A 17,201-nucleotide genomic window follows, 5' to 3' on the forward strand; every position below is an offset into this window, starting at 1 on the left:
CTTCTGCTACAGCTTATCTGGAGAAAAGTGTTGAGGTGGGAAAATGGCAAGATGTTACTTTGAAGGAGACATATACAATGTTGACACAACCAATGCAGCATAATCTATTAATGGTGTTCTTCGGGAAGCGAGGAAATACTCTTGCTACCGATGATTGATGTTATTATAAAGAAAATGGCTGAATGGTTTAACAAACATAGGAATAAGGCAGCTCAAATACAAGTCATAAAGAAGCTTGTGCCTACAGTGGAAAAGGAGTTGTCAAAAAGATGTTTGGAAGCGAGGTGTTTCGATGTTGTTGAGATAAACAGCTTCCACCTTGAGTACAATGTCAATGGTAGTGACAAAAAGGTTTATACGATTTATTTAGCAAGAAAAATGTGCAGTTGCATGTGTTTTGGTATAGAAAAATTATGTGTGTTCATGCAGCAGCTGCTGCCAAGTTCTTGAGCGTAGGAATGGACCTCCATCTACAAGAGTTTTGTTCAAAATACTATTTGGTGGAGCTGTGGGCATTGACATACTATAGGACGGTTTATCATGTTCCTCATATGTCTGAATGAGTTATACCATATGAGATTTGAGCACTTAAATTTCTTCCCCCGGTATATGAAACAAAGAAATGACCCACTCAAAAGAAAATGTTTCCATCTGCTGGAGAATCTCGTGGACGAAGAACTGGAGGATGATGGGGAAGAGGCAAGGGCAGGGGAAGGAGAGGCAGATGTTTGTATGAGTATTCTGAATGTGAAAGTACTTCTGCCACCACCGAGTAACATGCGACTCTTGTGCTTTGAACTAGTAGGTAACGCTGAATTACTAGGTACTACTATGGAATACTATGTATAATGTGAACTACTATGTACTTCTGTGGGCTACTATGTGTAATATGCACTACTAGGTACTTCTCTGGATTACTATGCGTAATATGAACTACTAGGTACTTCTGTGGACTACTATGTGTAATATGTACTGTACTACTAGGTACTACTTTGTACTACCTTAAAATACCTTAAATTAGTATGTATTATCCATGTTTCTAAGAACCTTTGTTTTCGTCTTATTATTTATTTTTAGAATACGTATCTCATATATTACATGATAATATGTTCATATATGTGTTTATTTGCCAAATTAGATATAAAATACTATTAAATTCTCAAATTGGTAGAAAACTTTTCATTTCCATAGAAAACATCATTCTACTTCCATACTAATGTTGTGATGAGAAATCCATAATGGGATGAATTTCAGAAAATACATAATTTCTGAAAAATATTTATGTCAATGAGTTATATACAATTTAAAACTGTCTAAATACATTGTTATTACTAATAATTAAATTTCTTGAGGTTGTATTACTAAATAATGTTGTATTTTGCAAAATTATTACTATGAAGAATGAAATATTACTACTATTTGTGTGCTATTAAGTGTAAAATTAATATTATTTTAATATTCAAACATGTTTGTTTAATAACACGTTCTAGACATGTGCCATAGTTTTTTTTTTTTTACAAAGTGTCAACAATATTTTTGGCTTAGTAATACTTAATACACCTAGGATTACAAATATGTTTTCTTAGGACTTAGCCTGCCTTGTACTCTATTGGCCAAACCTGCTGCAAGACAATCATACAACACAAATCATCTTACATAACAAATAGCACTCTAATTTTACAGACTAACAACCAACAAACATAGCATCCTACGTAAGTTCACAACAAAGCCGACATAAATATTAAACACCCAAAATATTTTATGATGGTAGTCTTTTAAGCCTTTGTTCTAGGCTTCTTCTTGCGCCCTTCAACCTCGTCGGTATTAGCTTCAATGAAAGGACTGGTTACGTACTGTGATGGTGTACGAGTCCTTTTTATCGGTGGTGGCGTTGTGAATTTATGTGGTTTATCAGCTTTTCTCGGTCTACCCCTCTTCTTAGGAGCATGTTTTCTCACCGCCATTACCTTAGGTCTATGCTTCACCACCCCATGAGCAGGAGTCCTAGATGTTTCCTTGGTTCCATCAGTCTTCTCCACGGCAGTAACATCATCAGTCTTGCACACGGTAAGAATCTACCTTTTTTTCTCTTCCTCCATGTATATCCTAGCTTCTTTCTCAACTTTGTCAGCATGCTCAGGTTCTTCTTCAATCTCTTTCCCTTCATTAAGCTCTTCCTCTTTTTGAACCTCTTCTTCACTCGCTTTTTGAACCTCTTCTTCAATTTCAGCTCGAGGTTCAGTTTTAGCATTGTTTTTACCCTCTTTTTCAACCTCTTCTTCATCATCATCAGCTTAAGTCTGAGCAGCTTCACTTTCTTTGTTTCAGCCTTAACTTCTTGTTATTTTTTTTCCACATCTTCTTTATCTTCTTCAACTTAAGCTTCAGGTTCTTTCTCTTCCTCAGAACTTGTATTTTCTTTCAGAGTCTCTTCTGCATTATCTTTCTCATTTTTCTCGATCTCAGCCTACTCGTTTTCCTCCTCTTTATCAGTCTCTTCAGTTTTCTGACCTGGTGGTTCTTCTACCACTTCAATATTTTCAACAATTTCTGCATCTACAGAACGTCATCTATCCCAGTCAAAATCCATGTTTTGGAAGTCAAAACCCTCAGTGTTCTCGGTCTCCTTCCTCTTCATCTCTTTCTCAATGGCATCAATCCTCTCTTCCATCACCTTCTACTTCCTGCCATTATTTTTTAAATAATATTGGCAATTATCAATGTCCTCAAGCCTCTTCTCCATCGCCTTCATCCTCTTACTCCTCCTTTTTTAAACGACTTGGCTCTTTTCCATGACACAAAGCCTCTTGTTCATTGTCTCCACCTTCACATTCACTTCGCTCAAACATGTCATCAACCTCTTTTCAATCCCTTTCAAAACGTCCTCCAAACTTGCATTAGAGGAGGATGCTTTTTCATTCACTTTCCTTTTGTCTTTCTTCGTAGAAAAATCCCTTGCAGCCACATTTAACTCATAGAGATCTTTCCACCAGATAGACTTCTCCTTAACAGTAAGCCATAAGCTCCACAAATTACTTGGTCCTTCTTCATTTTCATAGTCTGCTTCGTCCTCCATTATGCGCGCCATGGGAGTTTCTTCATCAATAGTAGAAGCTATAACACTTTTAATTACCTGAAAATAAAACAAAAAAATGCTTATTTTATCCCACTCACTTAATAAAACTAAAAACCCGAAACAATATCAAACACATACCTTCGTTTCTCCAAATGCATTGTACAAATCCTCAAGTGGATAACCCTTCATGTTGTTACTTTGGAACCGTCACTTGCACATCCTAGGACAGTTACTCATACAACCGTCTACATGTTCTCTGAATTGAGCATTCAGAGCTAGAATACACTCAAATGCCAGCATCTACAAATATAATTTTTTTTATATAAAAAAACAACCATACAAACATAAATTTGCCAAAACAAAACTCATATAAAGAAGTATGAACCAGATAAAGTTGATATTCTTCTTAGCTTTCCCCCTGAGACGCTTCATCAAGTGATTAATGGACTAGATATTATCATCAAACGTCAAGCAACCCCAAGGAATGGTTTTACAATCCTCCACATTGTTGACAACTCTTAGAATGAAAGAGGCAAAGGGGGCATTATACCTTCCCCTCCCTCTAATAGCAGTGCCCAAGAAGTAAAGCACCGCCATCTTAAGTCGATCCCCACAAGCGCTCATTCTCAACAACTTCTCTTCGACAGATTTCATGGTTATCACTTTGTGTGACATAAAATGCCTATCTAAAGACTCATAGCTCCCCAAATTCTCATACTTATCCGGGTATCCATCGCAGTCCAAAGCTGATGAGTGCATGCTCTCTGGTGGAATACCGGATGGACACGCCATTAACCGCAAACCAAGCTGTGCCATCTCCCTCTTTTAAGGGAATGGTTCGCAATAGAAGCATCCACACAACCAGCAACTTCAAGTATGGTTCATCGGGCATGTGAAAAATATGACAAAATTGAGGGTGGTTCTCGAACCACTCCAACTCAGGCTGAAGCTTCTTGATGATAGCCACCGTGTTACTTCCATAGCACTTGCTTTGTATCTTGCATGTCTTGGTGAACTCGGTATTCTTGAAGTATAGCACATCAGGTGGTAATGGTTGGCATTCCTGAAAACCATATAAAATTATATTAGCATGAATTATTAATCTTTCCAGTAGGAATAAGGGTCATATAATTTTTTTTCCTAGTAATACTAGTCGCACCAGTAATACACCAACAATAACTTTTTTTTAAAACTAAAACGAGAGAAATAATTTTGGGAATGAATACCTGAGATGTCGCTGACAGATGATCAGTCTCATTCTCCTGTGCAGGATGATCAGTCTCGTTTCCATGTGCTGACAGATCATCACTATCATTTCCAGTTGAAAGCTCTTCTACATGTTATTCTTCTACATGAGCAATGTTTCTTTTTGTAGACTTTCCTTTCTTCTGCTTAGTATTTTTCTTTCCTCCACGCTTTCATCATGTCATTATCTCGATCTTCTGGATATCCTGTAACAAAAAACATTCAATCATAATTGAAACCGGCTTTCAATCTGCATATGTTGAAATGCAAACATCACTTTTTCATTGTAGATATGCTCAAACATTCAGCACTAGCTCAATATAATCTCTAACTCACTTTCACATTTCTATATGTTCAAATTCAAACACTCACTCATTCAATCTCATTAACCCTCAACCACTCAATCACCATAGACAAGCAATTTGGATATTTCTGTTTCACTTATCCAACATTCAATTTCATATCTTACATTCCAAAGTTTCACTCAAACAATTACATAAACACTAGTAATAATAAGAACTATGACCAAATCACTTTCAATCAACATATATAAATCTTTTTCCTTTCAAACCCTATTTCTAGAAATATCCACATTGCTTCCCTTTCAAATCGCTTCTATTTTCCCATTCCAATAATCATTTAACCATTCACACACAAATTTTTACCAATTATTTTTGAACCCACATTACAAATGAACATAGAACTCAAAAGAAAGAGGATGAAAGAAAAAACTTACCCGGATTTTCGAGAATGAGGAAGATGGAACCGAAGGCTTCTGTTGAAGGAGACACACAAAATCGAAGGCTTTCTGTAAGAGAGAGGTGATTCGTCGCACTTGATTTCGGATTGATTTCGAACAAGAAGAAAAGATGATTTCGTCGATTAGAGTTTCCGCCAAAAAGAAAAGAGGAAAATGAGTGCAGTCGGGGTGGTCGGGACGCGTGTTCTAAGGGGAAGAGGAGAGAAGAAAAGACTCTGGTTAGGTTAGAGGGTTAGCTTAGGTTTAGTTGTAGTTTTATAAATTTATTAAGGGTAGTTTAGTATTTACTGATATTTCTGTAATTAAAAGAAAAAGAAAATTAAATAATTTATTAGGTGGGACAAATAAGAATAAACTATAGAGGTAGTAGGGCAAATAATTAAGAATAAAGTCCGTCCTTTTATTACAATCTCAAGTATTTTGTGTACTCACCTAATCCATCTGAATGGGGGTTTTTTTTTACGACGATCTGATTGTTTACTAAAACTAATGTCATTTTACGTATTAACTCCTATCTTATCATCATGATCATTTTGCACTTAATCCTAAATACTATATATTTTCGATTGCTTCTTCTACTTGTTCGGAAAAAGAGGAATAAGCTACAAATATATGAAATCAGGCACATGTAATGCATAAATAAATAGCTTCCAGTAGTCATACAAAAAGCTAATTTAGGACTAAATGATTTACATTCTTGTAAGGTGAGATTGGGTAATGGCTAGTTTCGAATGAGAAAGATTATTTGATTGATATGAAATTGTTATTGACTGAAGACGACCAACAAACAAAACTTTCTTGTTCAGGTATATTCTTTGTAGAAAATATAAGAAATGTTGATAGTACCAATCAAAACACCATGTATATAAATATTCCCCTGTAACCACATAAAATAATGCAATGTGGAAGATATAATAATACCTCCTCATATTCTTATGATAACCGGGAATTTTCCTGTAATACCTCAAAATTTCCAAACATGTGAACTAATCAATTAAAAACATCCATGTCAACAATGTGTAATTAGAATGAGGAAAAGTGTCTCTAAGTGTAAAAAATTCTTATGATTGTAACCAATAGTGAAATGATATATAATCGTCAAAAGTTTTGCGAATATATAGTTGTATAACTAACTAGTGGACTAGGTATTGAAAGAAACACAAAAACCTAATAATCACCCCACTGTGAATTTCTACTTTGAACATCTGGAGTGTGTACTCACCGTCATAAGAACAATATTTTCCATCGAACCATAAAACACCTTTGTAAAGATCGAGAAAACAATCTTAATTATACCGTGCCATGTGTCTAAGATGTATGATGATATATAGTACTGATATGCAATATTGTTTCACTAAAATATCTGAGCTCAACGTAAAAACCCCCAGAAAAAACAAGTTTTGTGAAAGTATGTATAATTTGTACGTATATTTTTTTTTAATGTATGTGTACGTCGACCATCTTCGATAAACGTCTAATATATATAAAAAAATCTGCACATGAACTCCTCCACCAATGTGTCTATACATGCATATAACACTCTTGACTTCGTCCTTTTCCATTCATCAAAATTTCAAGTTTTTCTTCAAGTAGCACACGATCTCTTGCTGCAAAGTTTAAAACATCCAGTAACATATTTTGACAGCATGAAAACAGTAATATCCTTAACTCGTTTATGAAAACAGATGAGAAAGTAATTTTAAAATATATATATTGGAGACGAAAACGAGAAGATGTATTAATTAGGCAAGCCTTACGAGGAAGCAGAGGAGGATGCAAGCCGCTGCACTGGGGAATAATACGTACCAAAAGTTTAACTTTTGTAACTTTGCCCCGTCTATGAACAGTAGTGGTAAACTTGCCGCTGTTTCCAGATATATAAATTATATGAAAAGATTAATCAATTATACTTTGTCAAAAGAAGATAATCAATTATATTTCAGTTTCTAGAATAAAATGTTTCTAGCATAAGGTTGAAAACGGGCTAATACTAAGAATTTGTAGATGGAACTATTAAACAAATTTTCGCTATTCAAAATCTCCTATGTACTGCCACTCTTTTTATTGATTTTGATTTAGTTGGGATAAAAAAAATCGTTTGGAAATGGAAGGGATTTGATATTCCAGATTTCACATTTTTCCCGTTCGCTATCTGTTTCTCATATTTCTAACCTTTTCAACATAAATTAACAAAGTAAAAGTTTTTATGCTTTTTATGCTATGATGATTAATTCAAAAGTTTTAATGCTATGATGTTTAAATAAATTCAAAATTTTAGTAATGGAAATTTTATATACTTTCAAAAATACCAAATTATTTAAAAAGAAGAAGGTATAATTCAATTACCAGGAGGATGACTAGCACGAGCAATGACCATAAATGCAATGGAAGCAGCTAGTGCGATGCTGCGGGAGAGCCAACCCGGCCCAAAGATGGAGAAAGTCAATACTCCAATGGCTGCACAACCTATTTGAGCCACGAATATATTGTATTTCTGAAATGAATACACATGCACCACCCATCACCGTTTTGATCAATAGTATAGTAGCTAGCATATTATGTTACGTTTATCGTAACTAGCGTTTCAATCGCAAGAAAAGAAATGCGAAAATTACCCTAGCAGCAGGTACAGAAGGAGTGGTGAAGAGAATGGCAGAGACGGCACCAAGTGGTGCAACCGACATTGAGATCCCTTTAGGGTTTAACATTTGATCTATACTTCCCATTATTGCCATAGCCGCAAACGCTCCTTTTCTCGTACCAGAAAATATTAATAGAAAACATTTTAATTTTTTTCAATACATCCATACATATATTTGATTCATCAACGCGATCATAGATCCAAGGTTAGACATACATGACGGCTATGTGACCTATAATTTATCAAGTAATTTCGTTTGCATGCGTGTTCGAATATATATATAAACCAACTAAATAATATATGCCTCCTCTCAAGATTTGCATAGACGATAACTATTTATAATACGTATAATCTTTAATAATTCACAAACAATCTTGTTTCTATGTGTACAGATTATACGAATTACCAAGAAAATGAGATTTTTTTGACAACTACAAAAAAGAGAAAAAGACTAGAATAGCACCAAACCAAGTTTTTGTTCCCAAAGTAGCACTCAAGGCTCAAAGTCACAAAAATAGGTTTCATTAAAGAGGTAATGTACACTTATACCCCTAGGGTTAATTAATTCAAACCTTAGGGTTTAGAGTTAAGGGGTTGGGTTTTGGAATTAGGGTTTAAAATTTTATAAATAATAAATAATAAAATAAAAAATAAAAATTTTAAAAATAGTTTCAAAAAGTATTTTTAAATTATAAAAATAAAATCTGAAAAAAATAAAAAAAATTTGAAATTTTTTTTTTAAAAAAAATTATAAAAATTTCGAATCTGAAAACATATAATCTGAAACTATAAAAAAAAATTATTTTTTTTTATTTTTATTTTTTTTTATTTTTATTTATTTTAGTTTGTTTATTTAATTTTAAATCAAGGGTATTATAGATATTTTACTCTTTAATGAATGTCATTTTTGTGACTTTCTCCTTCTAGTGCTATTTTTGAGACATAAACTTCAAAAGGTGCTATTATTGACAATTGCCCTACAAAAAACGAATTAATTAATAACTATTAATAGTTACGATTCTTATTTCTTACTAAATTCAAGAACTGGTCAACCTCAAACAGTTATTTTCAATAGCTACTTGGTCGCTCGAAGAGACACGATCTCACTGTTTGTCTCTCTCCTCCCTTGTCTTCGGACAAAAGAAAATTGCTGTGTAACAATTATTTTCATTTTTTTGTGACAATCTTTTTATATTTATAAGAAAAACTAACCTGCTGCAGGCCAAATGACGTCACTAAGTGACGGAGCCACCGTGGTCTTATCGGGCTTCCAAGAATCCCAAGAAGCCGCCGGTAAATCCTCAGCCGAAGCCACCGGCATAGACACGCCGACGGTTCTGCTTACTCGGCGACGATTACTCCACGACCTTAGGCTTCTCATATGCCTTACAGATTCATGGATACATAGATCATAAGAAGGGAGCCCTACGAAATGATGGCTTTTGAAACCGGCAGAAACCATTCCCGGAACAGTTGAAACAGCCGGAGTAATAAGATGCCGGGGGAAAACCTGAAAGCGGTGGAAAGATAGAGGCTTCACCGGAAGCAAAGCCATGGTTGTTGGGAGGCTTTTGATATAAATTAATATATCAAGAAAGACTCAAAACATGTCCCCTCTTTCTAATTATACCAAAAGGATGAGAGAGAGGAGACACTAGTGTACAATGACTTTTACAAACACTCAGATTTGTGTATTTAACTATATATATGTTTTGATAAAAAAAAAATATATAAATACATGTCTATGCATATATGTATATGTGTTAGTGATGTGAATATATGAGTTTACAAGTTGGATTTATTGTATAATGCAGAGGTCACAAAATAATAAAACGGACTGTTTACATTAATAAATTACGGCAACCGAATATTGAATGGAACTAGAACAATTAAGTTTATATATATTAATATATTGCAGTTTTACATTTTTATCAACGATGTTTTCTGGTTAAATGAAGTTTGTATTCCGGTTTGGTTACATTTTGTTGGTTGTTTTATTCCGGTTTGGTTACTTAAACCACTTCAAGTTTGAGTAATAGAATGGCCTTTTGACGTAAAAAAAGAGAAAAAGAAAGTTTGTATAAGAGCAACATTATCAGTTACAACCTCTACCAGTTTCTAAAATAAAACAAAATAATATTATTATAAGAATATTTGATAATGTTTAATTTTTCAAAACCAATTAAAAGCTTAGTTAAGTGACATATGTCGTTTAGAGTTTAGGACCGGTTTTTTAAAAAATTTCATTAATTTTTTTTCTCTCTAATTTTAATTTTTTAATTATTAAGAATCCCCTATATAACACTTGTCATTGGAACTACTCTAAACTATTTATTTACTACAGTGTTCTATTAATGAGAATAAAAATGTTTTAAGAAATACTAGCTGAGATCTATCTGAGTTCTAAAAAATCAGTACAAAAAACATATTGGTACATTTCTTTTTATTTAGATTTTTCAATACCAACTAATTGTGTTTATATTCTTTAACCTCTTTCCACATGTAAATGACGCTGCAAATCTCGCCGCTCACGTCAAAAACCACTAAAATGCTGACGGGATTTTTATTTCCTTTTCGACCAAACTACTTGTTCAGTTGATATTATTTATACTGATTATATAATTGAATAAGAAAAAGGACCTACATGTATTATAGTAGTAATTAATGGAGGAATGGCTTTCTATAATTTTAAAATGATAGATGCAAGTGAATATGCCAAAAAAGCAGTGGCCATATAAGAGGTGGACGGGGTTCAAATGTGAGCCTCTTTCATCAGTCGAAAGGTCATTGGATAACAATAGTGCCTTCTATAATACATAAATTAGTCTTACGCCTCGTTTTTTTTTTTTCACTATTATTTTATTAAGTAGAAAATATAAGAACATACAAGTCCAAAAACAAGGTCATTTAAAAACCATACAAGCCCATACGGCAAACATAAAAGATCAGAGACCAAAACAATGGCCCACTTAAAACCCAAAAAAGAACAGAGGAAGAAAAGGTAACAGGTCACATCAACGTGTTCACCGCACAAGAACGGAGCGACACGTATTGAAAGCACTTCACTGTCTTCACCGACCAAGACGTCGCCGAAACTAAACGGCAATCTCCGGAAAACACCGGGAAACAGGCTCACTAACAACACACCAACCAACTTCAACGCAAATTCTTTCCTCGCTTGATTTCTATTCCATGGAGAGAATCAATCGACCTATTCGAGATCTCATCCATCATCCTAAGCCATAAACACGAGGAGAACTTTACCCATATCAGACTCACTATGCAGAGGAGATCATCAATCTACCCCAAGATCTCATCCACAAAACCACAAAACCCTTGTGCTCGTTTTTCAAAGAGCTTCAATCGATCTAAATCGAGATCTTTTCCAGGAGCCGAACCACCAAACACAAGGCAGAATTTTCTATCGCTTCAGATTTGAACCGTAAACCATCGGACCCACCAACCATGTTAAACCACACTAACGCTCTCGGAAATAACTCCGGGAGAGAAGTCGCCGTCAGCACGAAGGAACAGTGCAACGCAGAGCCATATACCGACCGTTCACCTTCAACGAATAGGTGCAGCGTCGGAGCCAAAAGCCGACCAACCACTGAGGAAAGTGCTTCGCCGGAAGAGCCCAATCAAGGGCAGAGTTTTACTGGTTTCATCTCATCACTTCTCTCTGTAAAAGATACGTGAGAGAGAACAGAGAAGAAGGAGAGAGAACCCTTTCTTACGCCTCGTTATTTTGAGTTCGTTTAATATGTAATAACCAGAGATTTGTACTTTTGTCTCCGTTATATTTTGTAAGTTGTCGCCTTCACATGCATACACATGTCCCATGTTTCAAATCGTGAACACCAATTAAAATAAAATATATTATCAGATAATATAGACATATTTTTGGCATAAACCTAAAATTTGTTGTCCTCCCTCAGTGAGGAACGAATCTTCGATTGCTGGTTCAAAAGGTCAATTAATTGTTCTTCACGCATCATAACTTTTTTTTTTGCTTTTGTCGTATATAGTTTACAAAGTAATTCACTGCCGTAGACCGAAAGAAGAATTAATTATGAATATTATAGGATTGGCACTAATTTGGGTAAAGCAGAGAGGTGGATCCCAAAGCAGAGAAGGCCAAGTCTTTGGGTTTGTACCTTCAAACCCATATCAATCAAAATACTGTTCAATAATAAGCTCTCAATTTGACCAAAAAAAAAAACTCTCAGTTATCTAAATACTGAGTTCACTCGCAAAAAAAAAAATACTGTTCAATAACAAACTCTCAGTTATCTAGATTCAAGTTCACTCGCAAAAAGAAAAGTCTAGCCGCAGTAAACAGAAAGAGAAAATAGAATTTATGTAGTGCCTTGCAAGGTCGTAAACCAAGGTATTAAAATAAGCAAGCTAACTTTCATATTTAGAGCTTGATTGGGAGGCGGACAAAAAGCGGATGAGACACTCAAGCGTACGGCCCACCCTTAGCTTCTCCATTCAACAGTTTTTGTAAATAAAAATTTGATCTGCTTTGTTTATTATTATTATACTATTAGACTGCATGCAGTCTAATTTTATGATGAAAATATACATTCTAATCAGAAATTATCTATATACCAAGGACGTAAAATACAAAAACGGATAGCATAGCCCACAGTGTCAGGAAGCAACCGTCTTTCACCGTTCACATGGATCAAGATCTACCGGTTTGGTTCACAGAGTCAGTATCAATATGTATAAGTTAATGACAAAAAAAAAAGACACATCCTAATATATTTTAACTTCTTTTAAACCAATACAACTATTGCAATGAAAAAACATATTGTTAAGCTGAAAATATACATACTTATATATTTTGCAACATTTTTAAAACAATGTCATTTTTAAGATAAAAGGACATTTGTTATCATGAAAAGTTATGACCTTTGAAATTTCTATGGATAAAATACACATCTTTAGGTATTTTGACAACTTATTTTTTAAAATTACAAATTTTATGAGGAAAGACTCATCCTTATACATTTTAACAACTTTTAAACCAATGAAAATTCTTAAAATGAAAAAACACATTATTAAGATAAAAAGATACATACATATGTATTATAATGAAACTTTTAAAGCAATGCTATTTTTAAGATGAAAAACACATAATTATAGAGAGACACTTACACTACAAGAAAACATATACTTAACGACGACCAAAACCGTAGTTAATTCGTCGTAAAAGGCTCTTTACGACGAAATAACCTCGAAAATCATTTCGTCGTTAATCGTCCACCATAAACCATTTTTCCTCACTAAATCGTCGTAAAGCTATGTGGAATCCATTTCGTCGTAAAATGGCTATTAATATATTCGTTGTAATATACACGTAATTTAAGGACGTCTATTTACTCGTAAAAAAACGGAAGAAATTGTCGTAAAGGACACATAAAATTTACGACGAATTTGCGTGTCAGTCGTAGTAACTTCGAAGTAATATTTTATGAGGAACTTGGGTCTACTCCCACGTAAATTACTCATTTAATTTACGTTGATATAAAGAGTATTTTCTCGTTAAATAGTTGTAAACTTAGCTATGAATTTACTTTGATTCTTGGCTTTTCACTAATAAAATATTAAAATTAATGTATTTTACTAAAACTATTAAAAAAATCCAAAAATATTTTATAAATATTTAAGTTTCAAATTTATAATACAATAAAAAGAAGAAGGAAAAAAACTAGCTAGGGGTTCGGCGGAGCGTTCAGCTGCGTTCTTGACTCCTTCTCTCCAGCTCCCCGTTCTCCTCTGCGGAGCGTCGTGGCTGTGGAATCCCAAGTCCCGCCCGTCTCGCCTGCAACATGCTCTCCAATTGCAGATTGCCATCCACTTGAACGTTCAGAAAACTTTCGAATGAATCCAATTTGAGCTTGTGTCGCGCTCAAATCAGAAGGCGTCGCACTTAACTTAGAACGCAGCTGAGAAGTTTCATTTATCCTGTCTCTGACCATAAGACGATGTCACCCTCGGGACATCGTTAATGGAACCGATTCCCAACGTACATTCCTTTTTTTAGGGACCACCTTAAAAAAGATTAATTTAGTGATAAAATATTAGATTAAATGAATAATAATAATAATAATAATAATAATAATAATAATAATAATAATAATAATAATAATAATAATAATAATAATAGTAAATTAGTATCTCTTCATAAATCTTATCCACTTCAGGTGTGGATATTCTGACGGGTATTTCATCGGGGAACTTCTGGATCAGTTGGGTCTCGCACTTTTCAATCCGAGCAAACATGTCGTTGTAGATTTACTCAGACATGGGATCTACAAATTTCCTAATCTTTTTCTTGTGGGTCCTCTCATAAAGCTCCTTAAGAGACGGTAGTAGCTTCATTGATGTGGACCAATGAGAAGGATGTCAACTTGGAGCTTGATAGGTTGCTACAGTGGTGGAGTTTTGGTTCGTGTACATGTGTTACACATGGAGAGTAATGCGTGACACATGCTTCGGAGAATAAAAACGAAACATCAAGAGGAGGTGTGTGATATTTCCATATACTTAGTTGACGAAATAATCATTAAAGGAATGTTATTAGATCACAAATTGGAAGATTTGGTGATGCTATATTAGATAATAGGAAAAGATTATTTAATATATATTGTGGTTTTACCTAAGATTAGGGTTAGAGCTTCCACGTTGTAATTCTCAGAGAGAAACACAAAGGATTTTTGGGTTTCATAGCTGAGTGAATTGGTAGACTTGATCAACAGGTGTTGAGTCAAGCAAGTTGGGTGTGTTAGAAATCGATCCGTGTCGAGTTGTGTAATTCGAATCAAACAAATCTGTAAGAGATTGTGTAAAGGATTTCTGATAAAAGATAGAAGAGTTCTTGGAATTACTTTGTGCCTTGTGCTTTCGTTGTATCTCAATTTTACAATTGGTATCAGAGCAGGACACCTAAACGAAGGAGGGTTCTTCGAACCAAGGTGAGACCCTGAGAAGAGAATATGGCGATTTTAGCACACAATATTTTGCTGCTGAATGATGTGAATTATGGATATTGGAAAGTGAGAATTAGGGCAAACTTACGTGGAGCTGATGAAGATATAGGGACAGTTGTTCAATATGGATGGGAAGAACCGTGGGTGTAATAACACTTACGAGCAGATAGAATTTTAGTCGAGAAATTTTTTTAAGATCAGTTTGAAGATTGATCGATCAGAATTTAAATAAAAATTGACACGGTGAATTAATCTCGACGGGGCTGTCTTTTGGTCGAAAAACCATCTTTTGATGGTTCTGGTCGAGTGTTAATTATTATTGTCGATTTTTATTCATGCTGGGCGAGTTTATTCAGAGCAGGACGAGATTCGAATGATGAAAAATATTTAGTCGAAACAGTCCGAAAAACTATCGACAAAACTCTGAAAATTATTTCTGAACAGTCTTATGCTTTGCACCTTCTAGCCTACTTGCTTCCTAAGTAATTAGGTCACATGACCTGCACCTACTTGCTTGCCTGCTTGCTCATTAATTCAGTCACATGATTGTCACCAGCTGCTTCCAACTTTCTTCTTGGGAGGGAAAGGACAGCAGCTTGCTGTTGGAAGTGCTGAAGCTGCTCTCCACATGTCCTTTCTCAGCCTTGCTTTGTGCTGAGTGAAACTCTCACCTGAAGCAACTTCTTATGTTATAAAACACCATCTTCTGTCCTCTGGACGTTCATAACCTGCAAGAAAAACCAGAGAAAAATTCAGAGAGAAAGAGAGAAAGAAGAGAGAAAAATTTGTGAGAAAAACTAGTTGAAAAATTCAGAGAAGATAATTGAGCATGGACAAACCTTTCTCACCATCCTGTGACTTTATCCAGTGTGTTCTGGTGTGGTTAAGAGCTGAAGGTTTGGTGTCCAAGAGTTTAGAATCACTCATGTTCTTCAGCCTTTGATTTTGATTGGAAAGATGGTTGTGGATCAGTTTCTGTGAGAAGTTTTGTTGGTTTGCCTACACTGGAGATAAATTCTGAATAAATCCAACCATGGATTCTTGTGGTGTTGATCAGGTTAATTCGTGGTTAGCTTGAAGATAGACAACTAGTCAAGTTTAATTAGTTGAGTAAAACTGGTAAGCTTCAGCTTCTTGATTCAGCAATGTTTTGATGAGAACCAATTGCTGTATGTTGGTTAACCTCTCAGGATCAGTTGTCTAAGGTCTTGTTCTCTTCAGTCTTGATTGGTTTATGATTTAATCAGTCTCATAGAACCAGTAGACGAACTGATAAGAATTATGGGAATTAAACCGAACTGATTTGATCTTGTTTAGAACTGAATTGAGCTGAGTATGTTCTGCTCTGATCTGAGCCGAGCTGTCTATGGTCTGAAATTGTCTTGAACTGATGTCGTCTGAGTATAACCGAGTTAAGCTGTTGGGAATTGACTAGAACCGGAGTTAGCTGAGCATGATTAAGCTGATATGAACCGAGTTAAATTGTTAAAGCTTGAACCGAGCTGAACATGGTATCAATCTGTCTTGAACCGAACTGATATGAGAGAACTGAACTGAAATGTTATAAACTGAGTTGAGTTTCTTCTTGAACCAGACTAGTGAACCTTATGTTCCAACTGTTATGTTTTGAATTCAGATGGCCAAGGAGAGTATTCGGATCAGCCGGATCCTTGTGATGGTTCTGAACCGAGAGTGATCCAAAAGTAAAGTGTGATTAGCTTGAGCTCGAGTCTAGTCTTCCTTAGCCAATCTCATGGATTTAAAGGTGAGTCTAGATAGATGATGAATGAATTATGAATGAGTATGCATGATTGCATATTGAATATGGTTGATTAATTAAGAATTAATCATGAATTAATTAAGGGATAATTATTGATTAATTAAGGATTAATCATGTATTAATTAATGAGTAATTATGGTTGATTGATTAAGTATTATCCCTTGATCTATATTTATATATGAAGTATTTATCTAGTTTAAATACTTAAGAATTAATAAGAATAATTCTTTGAGGTTATCCCGAGCCTTAGTACTTATTCTCAAGTACTAATCTATAAGTATTCTATTAATAAGTGTGAATCATGTGAAGTCTTATTGTATACTCACTCTCCCGAAATTCCCGCATTACCGTGAATTGGTCCTGCGATATGGATCAAGGTCATGAAGACACGATGATGGGGTCGCACCCTGGAGGCCGTGTAACTGCATGCAGCGTTGGATGTTCTATCTTGGAATATCTGATAGAGATGATGGTTATATTTATTCCCCGTTAAGCTCGGTTAGCCTTGGTGGTTTTCCGGGTTTAGCATATATATATATTAAGAGTGAGTGATTGGCGGGTATCGTGGAGGTGATGTTTAAGATAGATTCACATGGATGGATTGAGAGGCCTTATAATTATATTAATTATGGAATATAATTCCACTGCATTCAAATGGTGTCGCTTGCTCATGACTCATTTGATATGCAGGTAACCAG

The 17,201-nt window shown here is 34.8% G+C and overlaps 1 protein-coding gene and 1 long non-coding RNA gene across 3 annotated transcripts; one reads left to right on the top strand and one right to left on the bottom strand.

Moving 5' to 3' along the window:
- Positions 1-1,429: 1,429 nt before the first annotated feature.
- On the bottom strand, positions 1,430-9,799 carry LOC103874089 (transmembrane protein DDB_G0273707/DDB_G0273361). Of its 2 annotated transcripts, XR_004448262.1 has the most exons (6): positions 8,935-9,277; positions 7,697-7,830; positions 7,428-7,575; positions 6,839-6,945; positions 3,215-6,688; positions 1,430-3,133 (listed from the first exon to the last, which is right to left on the bottom strand). XR_004448262.1 is itself a non-coding variant. In XM_009152506.2 (5 exons), the coding sequence occupies exons 1-5, from the start codon at positions 9,275-9,277 to the stop codon at positions 6,647-6,649; spliced, it is 774 nt and encodes a 257-aa protein (XP_009150754.1). In that variant the 5' UTR covers positions 9,278-9,799; the 3' UTR covers positions 4,408-6,646. The 2 variants fall into 2 exon arrangements, 1 of the variants encoding a protein (XP_009150754.1); XM_009152506.2 differs by lacking the exon at positions 1,430-3,133 and having other exon boundaries at positions 4,408-6,688; positions 8,935-9,799.
- Positions 9,469-12,558, top strand: LOC117125830. Its single transcript, XR_004448263.1, has 2 exons — positions 9,469-9,679; positions 9,794-12,558. It is a non-coding gene; the product is annotated as an uncharacterized LOC117125830 (long non-coding RNA).
- Positions 12,559-17,201: the final 4,643 nt, after the last annotated feature.

Source organism: Brassica rapa, chromosome A01, assembly GCF_000309985.2.
Source record: "Brassica rapa cultivar Chiifu-401-42 chromosome A01, CAAS_Brap_v3.01, whole genome shotgun sequence".
In the NCBI taxonomy this organism is placed as follows: Eukaryota; Viridiplantae; Streptophyta; class Magnoliopsida; order Brassicales; family Brassicaceae; genus Brassica; species Brassica rapa.